The sequence below is a fragment of the Ipomoea nil genome, unplaced genomic scaffold, assembly GCF_001879475.1.
Source record: "Ipomoea nil cultivar Tokyo-kokei standard unplaced genomic scaffold, Asagao_1.1 scaffold2036, whole genome shotgun sequence".
NCBI lineage: Eukaryota > Viridiplantae > Streptophyta > Magnoliopsida > Solanales > Convolvulaceae > Ipomoea > Ipomoea nil.
In genome coordinates, this window is record NW_017618464.1 from 1,008,196 (window position 1) to 1,021,219 (window position 13,024).

A 13,024-nucleotide genomic window follows, 5' to 3' on the forward strand; every position below is an offset into this window, starting at 1 on the left:
CTGGCGTCAGTCCGGGTCGGTCGAGTCCGCCTTTCCTCCTGCTGCTCGTGCTGGCCTCCACCCCGTCGCATCTCTCGGAGGGTCGTGGTGAGTTAACTTCCCCCTCGGCCAGCGTTGCGGGCGCCCGGGGCGCGTGAGTGCTGGGGCCAATGCGTACCCTCGGAGGGGGTGGAGGTGGAGGTGTTGGGGCACCCCATCGCAGCCCCGCGGCGACGCGGTTGAGCGCGTTCGCCGCCTGCTCGAGTGCGGCGGTATCCTCCTGAGAAATCGGGATCTGCGCTAGGACGGGTGGCGCCGTCTCGCTGAGAGGGCGATTGTTGGTGAGTCGACCCCGGAGGTCTTCCACGGCCCCCCGCCGACTACCGTTGATCTGATCTCTTAGGGACACCGCTGGGACTTGATTTATTTGTATGTGCGAGAGCAGCTCAGTGCCCCTCCATTGATATGACATATAGTTTTTGAGCATCCGGGCATGTTTTTCACTATCCATTGTGAGATATTGTTGTTACATTTTGATAGCTTTCGCCTAGTCAGCGGGCAGGAGGAGGTTACGAGGATAGTCATTTTCAAGCATGGCATGGAGCTGCAATGACGTCGTAGCAAGATTGTGTATAATGAGAGGGTAAATATAATATTAATAAGATTGTATAATATTAAATTTTACTTTATTGTCTATAATTAACATTTAATCTTGATCTATTGCTGAGGATCTATTTTGGCGGCATTGTCACATTTTATGCCTTGGACGATGCTCAAAGCCTGCTACTGAGGTCACATTTGCAGGAGATCCTTGTGTTGTTATTGTGACGTTTCGGGGTCAGGAAAACTAGCTAGATTTTATTTCATGGCATTTTGCTATGCACTTGTTATACTTTCCCCTAGGCCAAGAGCATATACTTATCAAGCAACTTTTTTGATTTTAGTGTTATCAGAGCCCACATGAAAAAAAAAATCATATCAGAGCATGCCACATCAAAATATATAATAAAAAAATTGTATATCTAAAATACTTACCCAACATATATTGTTTTGTTATAAACACATGTTGGTTTATACGCAGTCGTGCTTTTGATCGACACTGCAGAACCTGATTTATTTTTATGTGCGAGAGCAGCTCAGTGCCCCTCCATCCATATGGCATGGAGTTTTTGAGCATCCGGTAATGCTTTTTTTATTGTGAGATATTGCTGTCACATTTTGATAGCTTTAGCCTAATCAGCGGGCAGGAGGAGGTTATGAGGATGATCATTTCCAGGCATGGCATGGAGCTATGATGACGTTGTAGCAAGATCGTGTATAATGTGACAATAAGTATAATATTAATAAGATTGTATAATATTAAAATTTACTTTATTTTCTATAATTAACATTTAATCTTGCTTTGTATCTAGGTCAATGTGGACCAAGAGATGGAGTTTATAGTTTTATCGACTATCTTATATCCATTGTTGATGATCTATTTTGTCTGCATTGTCACATTTTATGCCTTGGACGATGTTCAAAGCTTGATTATAAAGGTCACCTTTGTAGGAGAGCCTTGTGTTGTTACTGTGACGTTTCTGGGTCGAAGACTAGCTAGATTTTATTTCATGACATTTTTCTATGTACTTGTTATACTTTCACCTAGGCCAAGAGCAGATACTTGATCGAGCAACTTTTTTTTATTTTAGTGTTATCAGAGCACACATGAAGAAAAAAAATCATATTAGAGCATGCCACATCTAAATATATATATAAAAAAAATTGTATATCTAAAATACTTACCCAATATATACTTTTTTGTTATATACACATGTTTGTTTATACGCAGGGGTGGTTTTGATCGACATCGCAGGGACCTGAATTATTTGTATGCGCGAGAGCAGCTTAGTGCCACTCCTTTGTTATGGCATGTAGTTTTTGATCATCCAGGCATGCTTTTTACTATCCATTGTGAGATATTGCTGTCACATTTTGATAGTTTTCGCCTAGTCAGCGGGCAGAGGAGGTTACGAGGATGGTCATTTTCAGGCATGGCATTGAGCTGCGATGGCATCGTAGCAAGATCGTGTATAATTAGACTGTAAGTATAATATTAGTAAGATTGTATAATATTAAATTTTACTTTATTTTCTATAATTAACATTTAATCTTGCTTTATATCTAGGTCAATGTGTACTAGGAAATGAAGTTTATAGTTTCATCGACTATCTTAGATCCGTTGCTGATGATCTATTTTGGCGTCATTGTCACATTTTATGCCTTGGACGATGCTCAAAACCTGCTAGTGAAGGTCATCTTTGCAGGAGAGCCTTGTGTTGTTACTGTGATGTTTCGGGGTCAGACTAGCTAGATTTTATTTCATGGTATTTTGTTATGTACTTGTTATACTTTCACCTAGGCCAAGAGCAGATACTTGATCGAGCAACTTTTTTGATTTGTGTGTTATCAGAGCCCACATGAAAAAAAAAATCATATAAGAACATGCCACATCTAAATATATAATAAAAAAAATTGTATATCTAAAATACTTACCCAACATATATATTCTTTTGTTATAGACACATGTTTGTTTATACGCATTGGTGCTTTTGATCGACACCGCAGGGACCTGATTTATTTGTATGTGCTCAGTGTCCCTCCATCGATATGGCATGGAGTTTTTGAGCATCCAGACATACTTTTTACTATCTCTAGTGAGATATTATTACTCAATGGAGGCGTTGACTCTGTGTGCTTCATTAGGTTGAGAAAGTATGTTTGAACACATATTACAATGTAATAGAGTTAGTAGCATTTAAAAAAAAAAGAAAATCCATTCAGCCTAGACACATCAAATGCTTAGATGGCTGCCTAGACTGAATTTTTACAATACTTCATTTTTATATTATTGTGTTATTAATTAACTTAATCCTTAACATTTGTACAAATATGAAATTAAATAATTGAAGACTTACACTTAATTTCAACTAGTGTGATGACACATCTATTATCATTCTAAATAGGTCGTTATAGGATAAGATCAAATCTTGATCGTGGAGACCTTGATTCTTGGGTTTTATACTCGGCTTTACAAATCCCAAATTAAATTATTAATGACTCAAAATTCTTCCAGTCGCAATGGCTACTCTAGTGCTTCACTGCTTTGGCACCACAACCACCTTGAGTCATGTCATCATGTCAACCATCTTAAATGATTTTATTTTGGAAAAAAAGATCAAATAAGTCATTCAATTTTATACAAAAATACCAAATTTATAATTAAGTTCATGAACTTTTAAAAATACAATTAAATTCATCAACATATTTGATGTAAGGGAAAATGGCACTTTTTCTCCCTGAGTTATATACTTATAGCACTTTTCCCCCCTCAATTATTCAAGTGGCTGTTTTTCCCCCTAAAATGTTAAATGGACATATTTACCCTTAAAATAAATATTTTATTTATTTTTCTTCTCCAATAAATTATGACCATAATTTGGTTCAAACCAAATAAACACTATAGCAACCAAACTGAAATATTCCAATTACAATTTAGAATCGAAACTCGATATTTAGAGTTTATTAAAATCCCGGAACGGATGGTTCATGTTCTGAACTGAAAAAATAAAATACATTTATTGTTGAATTTAGACTATTTTTAAAATAAAAATAAAATTTTAAAATAAAAACGGTTCAAAATCGCGAATCGGGTCCGGAACCGCCGGTTCACGGTTCAGGATCCAATTTTTTTGATTCATAATTTTAATAAATTGAAATCCAAATATTGGGTTCTAGATCTGAATCATAACCGGAAAGTTTTAATTCGATTGCTATACTGTCCGATTCAGTTCGAACCGAATCGTGGTCATCCCTACATATACGCAATAATTTGTTGGAGAAGTAAAATAAATAAAATATTTATTTTAAGGGTATAAATGTCAATTTAATATATTAGGGGGAAAAACCACCACTTTTAGAATAATTGAAGGGGCTAATGTGCTTACCTAAATAATTGAGGGGGAAAAAGTGCTATAAGTATATAACTCAGGGGGAAAAAGTGCCATTTTCCCTTGATGTAATGAAACCCAAAAATCTATTAATGACCTGTTATAACAAGCATTGTTTAAAAAATCGCTAGGCACCCGTGTATTTTTTATTTTTTATTTTATTTTTTATTTTTTATTTTTTATTTTTTATAAATATGTTTAAATTTTTAAATTTTTTTTAAAAGACTAATATAAACTATTTAATATTTTAATAGTTAATACTAAAATATTAAATATTAACCTAAAAACATCTCAAGTTTGAACAATATAGGGTTATTTCATTCAAAACGATGTCAAAAGGATGTCGTTTTGAGTGGAATAACCCACTTAAATTAAAAAAAAAAAAAAAAAAAAAAAAAAAAAAAAAAAAAAAAAAAAAAAAAGCTAATCGGTTGACTGGGTGGTTTAGTCGGCACCTAGAAGGCCTAGGCGGTCAGCGCCTAAGCGGCCTAGTCGGTCGACCACGCTAGACTATTGATTATGGTGGCTAGGCGGTCGGCCAGCGGCGCCGATTAATCGGCGCTTAGACAAAATTTTTACAACATTGATAACATGTCACTAGGGTTTTCAAAAATTCCGACAATATTTTGGGTACTCCAACGACATTCCAACGAACTACAAAAATTAACTCCGACGAAATCAAAGAAGGATCCATAAGAATGCTCGGTGGTTGCTATCTCACAGAGAAGGCAACCACCTGGGTCGCCTTCTCTCACAGAGAAGGCGGCCACCTCGGTCGCCTTCTCTGCAAGATGCGACCCACTGGTGGTCGTCTTCTCTCACAGAGAAGGCGACCAGATGAGAAGGCAACCCATGTGGCTGCCTTCAGAGACCGTCTCACAGAGAAGGCAACCATTGGGGTCGCCTGGAGAAGGCAGTGAACGATGGGTCGCCTAAAGAAGGAAACCACTCGCCTTCTCTAGGCAACCACTATGGTCGGCTAATCGCCTTCTCGGTGAGAGATGGTGATCTTGTAGTTGTTCAATGAACGGTCGGTAATTTTTTTTTTTTCAAGTTTAACGGCAATGGTCAACTCTAATCACGGTAGTCATCGGTAGCTAAGAGTGATCAACAATGATCAATGACTGCTTGTATACCAGTAACCTATTGGTAAGGTTACCGGTAAATTAGATTCTATTTGACCAATTTTAACAAATTAGAAGTATTTAATTGCACTTTTTAAAAATTAATGGACCTAATTACACTTTTGTGTAAAATTGAAAGACTTATTTGACTCTTTTTTCTTTTTAAATCAAAACACCTAGGCAAGAATTCGAGATAAATAATTTGATCTCAGACCTTCTAGGTATGAGGTCAAGAGTTCGAACCTACAATTATAAGAGTTGCTAAACTTGGCATTTGTCTACCACTTTACCCTACACATGGTCCCAAACCACATATGCATACCAAAATGAGAATGGATAACATTTTGAACAGAGTGACAAGATGATAAGACCTTTCTGAGACTGAATAAGGATAGAGAATAATGTCTTCTTGACAGAACTATGGTATGCAATTTCACATATGCAAGAGCAGGTGGATATGGACAGCACCAAACAGATATGATGTGGTCTAAAAACAGCTTCAAGGAATAAGACAATGGAGATCATAAAATAACATACAAATGTAAACATTTCAGATCTTGAAAGCAAACGTCGAATGTTCAGCAGAAATTGGAGTTTATTCTAGAAGAGAGCTTTGATTTCATGTACAAACAGACATTTAACGAGCCCGTCATATCAATTCACTTAGGGATCAGCTTTGCCTGCAATTTCCTCGTCACTGGAAGCATATTCGTCTTCGCTCACCTCATCATCGCTAGACTTCTCTTCCGGGGCAACCCCTGCATCTGTAGCCTTGGCATATTTTTCACAGAACTCTGAAAGTAAATGGGACGAGAATATGAGAAACGAGATGTTTCGCCAAAACCAACAGCTACTATTAGATGTATATATTGCGGAAAACAGAATGGTTTTATGTAAGAAATTTACGAAATACATGACAGGAAGACAGTGATTAAGTCAGTTGAAGGTCAAGATTAAGAGTTCATTCAATAATAGTTAGAATTTAATACCAATATCTAACGCACTTTGCAAGAATAATGCTCCTAAGAGGCTAAGAAACAAGGAGGTAGTGAAACACACAGTTGAGGATAAGAGGATAAAAATAATAGCAAGTGTCATTGCCAGACAACATTTCACAAAGTACATTGATATAGAGCTCTCGATCTCATTGGCATTTTAAGCTCTCATTTCTTTAAGGGTTTCTTTCAACTTTGTAATTCCAAAATAACCCGCAAATCCTGACTAAGGTTACCTATCATGTCCAAATATCAGTAATCTGCATCGCTCTTGATAAAATGGACAACTTTTAATCCCTGGAAGAATGGTCATTTATTCCTGACAATTCAACTGTGATTGAAACAATTGAAAGTGAAGCTATCCTATTCCGAATATGCAAAGAAACGAATTTCCCCATCTAAACTTAGAGAATTAATCAAAATGGCAAACAATACGCAATAAAGAAAATGTTTCAAAACTTTAAAATCACAGATGAATCCATTACGCAGAAAAATCTTGTGTCCAGAGGCAATAAACAAGAAGAAAACCACTAGACTTAATCAGGCAATGGAATGTAGTAGAGTGCCAGTACTGCTCGAGTCAAAAACTATTTATACTCCCAGAAAAAATCGCATAGTCCAAAAGCTCCTTAAAAGCTTCCAATTGATTGGAATGGAGGTGCTACGTCCTACTGATTCACCCAGAACTTAGAAACTGATTCATTGTAGAACCCAATAGGGAGTTTTCAGCACTCCCATATAAATGCAAGGCAACAAATGATAGAAACACGGGAGGAATATTCACTTTAGGATATGGCATATGAGATGAATTTTTACCTTTCACTCTTTGTTCATAAGCAGTCCGATCACGCATCATAAGAGCAGCAGCTTCTCCATTCAGTGGATCCGATGGATTAGGATACAAAAGAAGCTGAGGAAGAAACACTTCGAACACATTTACCAGATCTGCAACGCATATATATAGATTGTCATCAAGCAACAACTGAAAGTTCTTATACAAGAGAGCCTTTAAAATCGTGAATTACCAAACATCGGGCTCCAAGTCTGATTTATAACATCTAAGCAAACTGAGCCAGACCTGCAAACTCAAAGCCATGGAAGTGTAGATTGTTAAGTCCATCGATCTTCCGCCCAATTCATTGCAATAACATGTAAAGAAGGGAAATTAGGCAAGAAATAATGCCCACCAACTCACATTTCATCAACATTTGGATGATAAATCTTATTGACAAAACCTATAGAAGGAGACTTGTAAGGATAGGCATCTGGCAGTTCCACCCTAACTCTCCATACACCTCCCTGATAAGGACCTGTCACAGGGCACAAAGATTACAAACAAAAAATGAAATAAGAAAAGGTCACATTTTTGGTTAAAATTTACAATCTATATTTCTTCAGAACATAACAACTAGGTGGACAAGATCTTCACTGTGAAACAACATAAAAACATATGATAATTGATAACACAAATTCTTATTTATCATTCACAGGCAAAGTCATTTGATCAGTTCTCTATAGCTAAAACCCAATAGCCAAAAAATCAAATTCAACAAAAAGCAAAACTTCAATCACAAAGATTGAACTTCAGTCCATCAATATAACAATAGAAGCTACTGTCTTGGCAGCTGAATCAGGGGAGTTACAAGTAAACAAAATGATTAGAAAAAAAAAAAAAAAAAAAAAAAAAAGAATCAAACAGAACACATAATATCATTTAAAATAATCTAACCTAGCTGAAATCCAGACACACACACACACACAAGTGAAACAAGAGAAGGGTATTTGCGGAACTTTACTCTCTTTGGGTCCATGAAATTCTACATAGAATTCCTGCATTCCATCATTGATCATCTCCACCTTGTAGTCACTCATCATCCTAAAGTTCCCACAACGAAAAACCCCGCAGAATAAAAATCCAATAAAACTTATTTTTTCTTTAACGGAAAAAAAAAAAAAAAAAAAAAAAAAAAAAAAAAAAAAAAAAAACCCATCAAAATCAAAAGAAAATTAAAGTTCTGGATTTGGGTTGTATTACAGTTTCATCAAGTCCATCTCTCTGCGCTTGCTTGGTGAAGACATGATTACTTTCTATTTCCTTGTTCTTTCTCCTTCAAATTCTTGTATTGAGAGGTTAGGCGACAGAAAAAATACACACAAAGAGGTGCGTTTATGTATAATATATATGGGTGTGTGAGAAAATTAAGAAGAGAGAGAAAAAGGTAGAGAGAGTTTCTTCACAAAGGCAAAGGCGGTTCAGACACAGTGGAGTTAAAGGTGGACTATCTGCCATTTTTTGCAGATGATTTTTTTTTTTACTTTATTTTTGTTCTTTTATATTTCATCCATTATAACTTTCCAAAGTGAAGAAAGTCACCCCAAAAAAAGTTGGGCAACCGAAAAATAGACTGTTTTTAAGAATAAATATCATTGATGAATGTTTATTCTGTTAGAATTTTCAATTTTCATTAATGTAAACTTCTAAAACCAAAAAAGGTAAAGGGGTGTATTTCATCATGACTTTTGTAAACTTTTCATATATACTTTCTCAACCTACTAAAGCTCATCGAGTCAATACCGTCAGGCTCAAATCGCTTGACCACAAGTACAAGATAATATTTGTTATATACTTTCTCTATCTATTGCAGCTTAAAGAGTCAATACCCCACCACCAGTTCGATCATGTGACCTTCCCTCTAGGGGAGTTACAGAGATGTCATATGAGTACAAGGTGCTTGATATATATATATATATATATATATATATATATATATATATATATATATATATATATATATATATTTTAAACTTTATGCAACTAGTAATTATATTTTTAAATATTTTATTTGAACAATGTTACTATAAATTTCAGTGTTCAATATTGTTATGAATTTCTTATGAAATAGTTTTTTTTTATGCTTATTAATACTATATAAGTAGTTAGCATATAAGTCTCACCATACTATGAATAAAAATAATAATGTTGAGAATGTTGATATCGGTGAAGAACTATATAATAAGAAGAATTTTATGATATATAATAACATGTTTTGTAAGAAAATTATAAATGATAAAAATCAAAATCATTGAAAGTTTGTAATTGATAAAAAAGTTTTGGACGACTCTATGAAAGTCCATAAAAGTTTATTAAAATCTATCATTTTAAAAATCTTTAAAAGTCTACAAAAGTCATGATTGAATAGACCTTCCTAAATCCCCAACCCTAAGGCTCCCTTGCTCCGACTCGACAAAGCATGTGGGAGGAAGTAAATTACGGTGACTAGCAGACAGGACCAAATGCTGGTGCGCACAAAGGATTTTCCCACTTTAAATATAATCCTCACACTGTCGCTGCCGAATTTTAAACATTGATCTATTCTCCCAAATACTACCTACTAAATTACTAAGTTAAGCCCGTGCGTAGTCATCAATGTAAATTCTACCCTAATTGGAGTGATGTTAATTGGAAAATAATAAATAAAATGAATTATCTTCCTCTTTTTCTCATTTCTTTCTCTCAAATTGTACTATCATTTTTCCTGTCATTCATAATAATTTTATTTAAGATTTAAGTCTCAAAAATTTTATCAACAATCAATGATTGTTTCTTCCATTGACAAAAAGATGTTTAGATTTAGACAATCATAGTTATTTTTGTTGTCGACAGACAATCAAATTATGTCCATCAATGAGATTTAGACAATCATAGTTATTTTTGTTGTCGACAGACAACCAAATTATGTCCATCAATGAGATTTAGACAATCATAATTATTTTTGTTGTCGACATACAACCAGATTATATCCGTCAATGAGATTTAGACAATCATAGTTATTTTTGTTGTCGACAGACAACCATATTATGTCCATTAATGAGATTTAGACAATCATAGTTATTTTTGTTGTCGACAGACAACCAGATTATGTCCATCAATGATATTTAGACAATCATAGTTATTTTTGTTGTCGACAGACAACCAGATTATGTCCATCAATGAGATTTAGACAAAACCAGATTATGGGTTGTTTCTGTTAAAAAAAATATTAGTAGTGTGTCATGTGCAATTGAGTTACTAGTGATAGCATAGAGGGCATCATCACGAAATGAGATTATGGTGTAAGAAGTTTTAGATTTGTCTTGCTGTGTATGACTGAGATCTTAGTTGTACTATGAACTCTTTATCTTGCAAGCGCATGTTGATATTTGGCAGTGGTAGTTTTTTTCCCTACACGTTTCATGTGTTGCGAGATGTATGTCGTATATTGTCATGTGAAAGTATTAAACAAAATATTAATATTTATTATATTTGTATAAAATACTTGGTAAATAAATATATAACATATTTTGCATTATAACTTTGATATTTAATTACAAGATAGTGTAAAAAGAAGATAATGGATAATGTAGTGAATATAATTAATTAATGAATTTGAAACTAATGAATCTTTGAATTGTAGAAAGTAAAGATAATATAACTAATGAAATTATATCTCTTTTTTTAATTTTTTCTATAATAAATAATTTTTTTTTTTGAATAAAGGCATTATAGACATCTAATTATAAATTAATTAAATGCATATGTATTATTTTTTGTTGTAACTACTAATTTAGTTAATTTAATAAGAGTAATAAAGTGAGGTACTTACTTTTCATCCACATTCGTTGTTGAGACAAATAAAGTGTTGTAGCTACTAATTTAGTTTGTTGTAGCTATTATTTTTTTTTTATCACCATTCGTTGTTGAGACAAATTATTTTGGGAGTTTGTCACTGACAATTGCTACAATTGTTGTTAATAGAAGATGATAATAAATAATTCGAAATTTATGGTTACAATAGATACTGTTATAATAATATAGTAAAAATTAACTTACAAATTTCTTTAGAAGTTTTCATGCATTGATAAAATTCTGAGAATGATGTGTAAACTTATTCAATTGGAGCTACTGGGATGTCAACATTGTCAATTCTTTGAAAAATGGTCCTATCATTTTAGAGTCCAGGTGTAGTTGTATTTCTAATCAACAACTTTGTAGTTAGGTCGCGCAAGTCTGACAATGATGTAAGAACAATTTTGTTCGAAAAAATAATAGTACAATATTTGTAAAGTAATGTACAATTGTATTATTATAGAAATACATACAAAAAATGTGAGTTAATTCTATTTTTTATCATAGATTTATAGGTGACAATCCACGTTTAGTCATTTTTTATCAGAACATCCACATTTGGTCCTAGTATTATTGTGGCATGACCATTTTTGGTCCTTCGTCAACAAAATTATTAAAATGTCATTAAATACAAAGGCATTTCGATCATTTTTATACAAAGTGGGTTGTTACATATAAATCTAGGACAAAAAATAGAATTAACTCAATATTAATACCATAATGACCTAAATCATTCCAATAATACAAAAGCATAATTGAAATATTGAGTCTTGTTCTAAATAATCAAAAGAAGATTAATTATATGAAAAAAAAATACTTAACCTAAATTTGTTTTTTTTTTTAAATGCAAGAAAATAATTTTCATGGTTCCTGATTTATAATCTTTGATGCTCAACTTTGAATATTATGTATTTAGTCGGTTTAATTATTTGACCAAAGTTTATATTAAATTTTATATTGTATTTTTAATACATTTTTTTTAAAAAAAAATTAATACATTTTTACATTTCCTCAAAAAAAAAATACATTTTAACATATTTGTAGTATATGTTTAACAATTATGCCAACTCTGATTGGGATGTGGTTCGAACCTAAGACATTTCTTATAGAAATTAATGAGTAATATAAGTTAAGAATAATAAATAGTTAACAGAATATTCCATTACTAAAGTTTATAATAACGGAATGCTAGTGGAATGCAGGGTTATTTAAGGGAAGAAAAATAATATAATAGATGGTAAATAAGACAAATCATAAAAAATACTAAAATCAAAATAATATGAACCATTAATTTCAACCAACAATTACACCAACATTTGTTTGTTCCCGTTAAGAGGGCCTAACTTTATTGGATCTTATTGGACTTGTAGATTTGTAGAGAGTATATTTACCGTATTTTGTACGCTATGAATGTCATATTATATCGTGCACCGCGGTGCATAATCGATTATGCACCGCGCATCAAAACAACGTCGTTTTATTTAATGGAAAAGAAACGGAATCCGCAAAAAAAATAATTCTGTTATTCAGTTTCATTTGGTATACACTGCAGTTTCAGTTCAACACAACTACAGTTTCATTTCGATATAACTATAGTTTCATTCAATATTTATACACTCAAATATATGAAAAAGTTATTTAATTTTATTTTATATACGCTATAGTTTCATTAAAACACAATTACATGACCATTTCGATATAATTACAGTTTCATTGTACAATATACACTCAAATATGTGAAATGTTATTCAGTTTCATTTTATATATACTGCAGTTTCATTTCACCACAACTAAAGTATCATTTTGATATAACTGCAGTTTCATTTGATAATATAAAAATAATACGTGAGGCAGTGTCGATTTAAATACACTATAGTGTCTCTCCATTAACACTGCGCGGTGCATAATCGATTATGCACCGCGGTGCACGATATAACGACCCCTATATATATATATATATATATATATATATATATATATATATATATATATATATATATATATATATATATATATATATATATATTTATTTATTTATTTATTTATTTATTTATTTATTTATATATTTATTTATTTTTATTTATATTGTAGAATAATGATGATTATTATTATTAACTACTTATTCCAAATACTGCCCACTAGACCACTACTATTATAGTAATAGTAGTTATTAATTATTATTAACTACTACTACTATTATACATTGATACCATGGCTAATCATTAAGAAAATTTCATTTTTAAATTCGCCTAAACTCATACTCTTACTTAA

At 32.8% G+C, this 13,024-nt stretch overlaps 1 protein-coding gene across 1 annotated transcript; it reads right to left on the bottom strand.

The window, feature by feature from the left end:
- Positions 1-5,530: 5,530 nt before the first annotated feature.
- Positions 5,531-8,367, bottom strand: LOC109147667 (ubiquitin-conjugating enzyme E2 4). The gene is made up of 6 exons (XM_019295285.1): positions 8,123-8,367; positions 7,884-7,963; positions 7,283-7,397; positions 7,113-7,165; positions 6,904-7,032; positions 5,531-5,886 (listed from the first exon to the last, which is right to left on the bottom strand). Exons 1-6 carry the CDS (start codon positions 8,164-8,166, stop codon positions 5,756-5,758), a joined length of 552 nt encoding a protein of 183 aa, XP_019150830.1. The 5' UTR covers positions 8,167-8,367; the 3' UTR covers positions 5,531-5,755.
- Between the last annotated feature and the right edge of the window lie 4,657 nt (positions 8,368-13,024).

Coding starts and splice junctions, on each gene's coding strand:
- LOC109147667 (XM_019295285.1), bottom strand. CDS start 8,166: ATGTCTTCACCAAGCAAGCGCAGAGAGATGGACTTGATGAAACT. Junction 7,964..8,122: donor GAGATGGACTTGATGAAACT/GTAATACAACCC, acceptor TGGGAACTTTAG/GATGATGAGTGACTACAAGG. Junction 7,166..7,282: donor CATCCAAATGTTGATGAAAT/GTGAGTTGGTGG, acceptor TTGAGTTTGCAG/GTCTGGCTCAGTTTGCTTAG.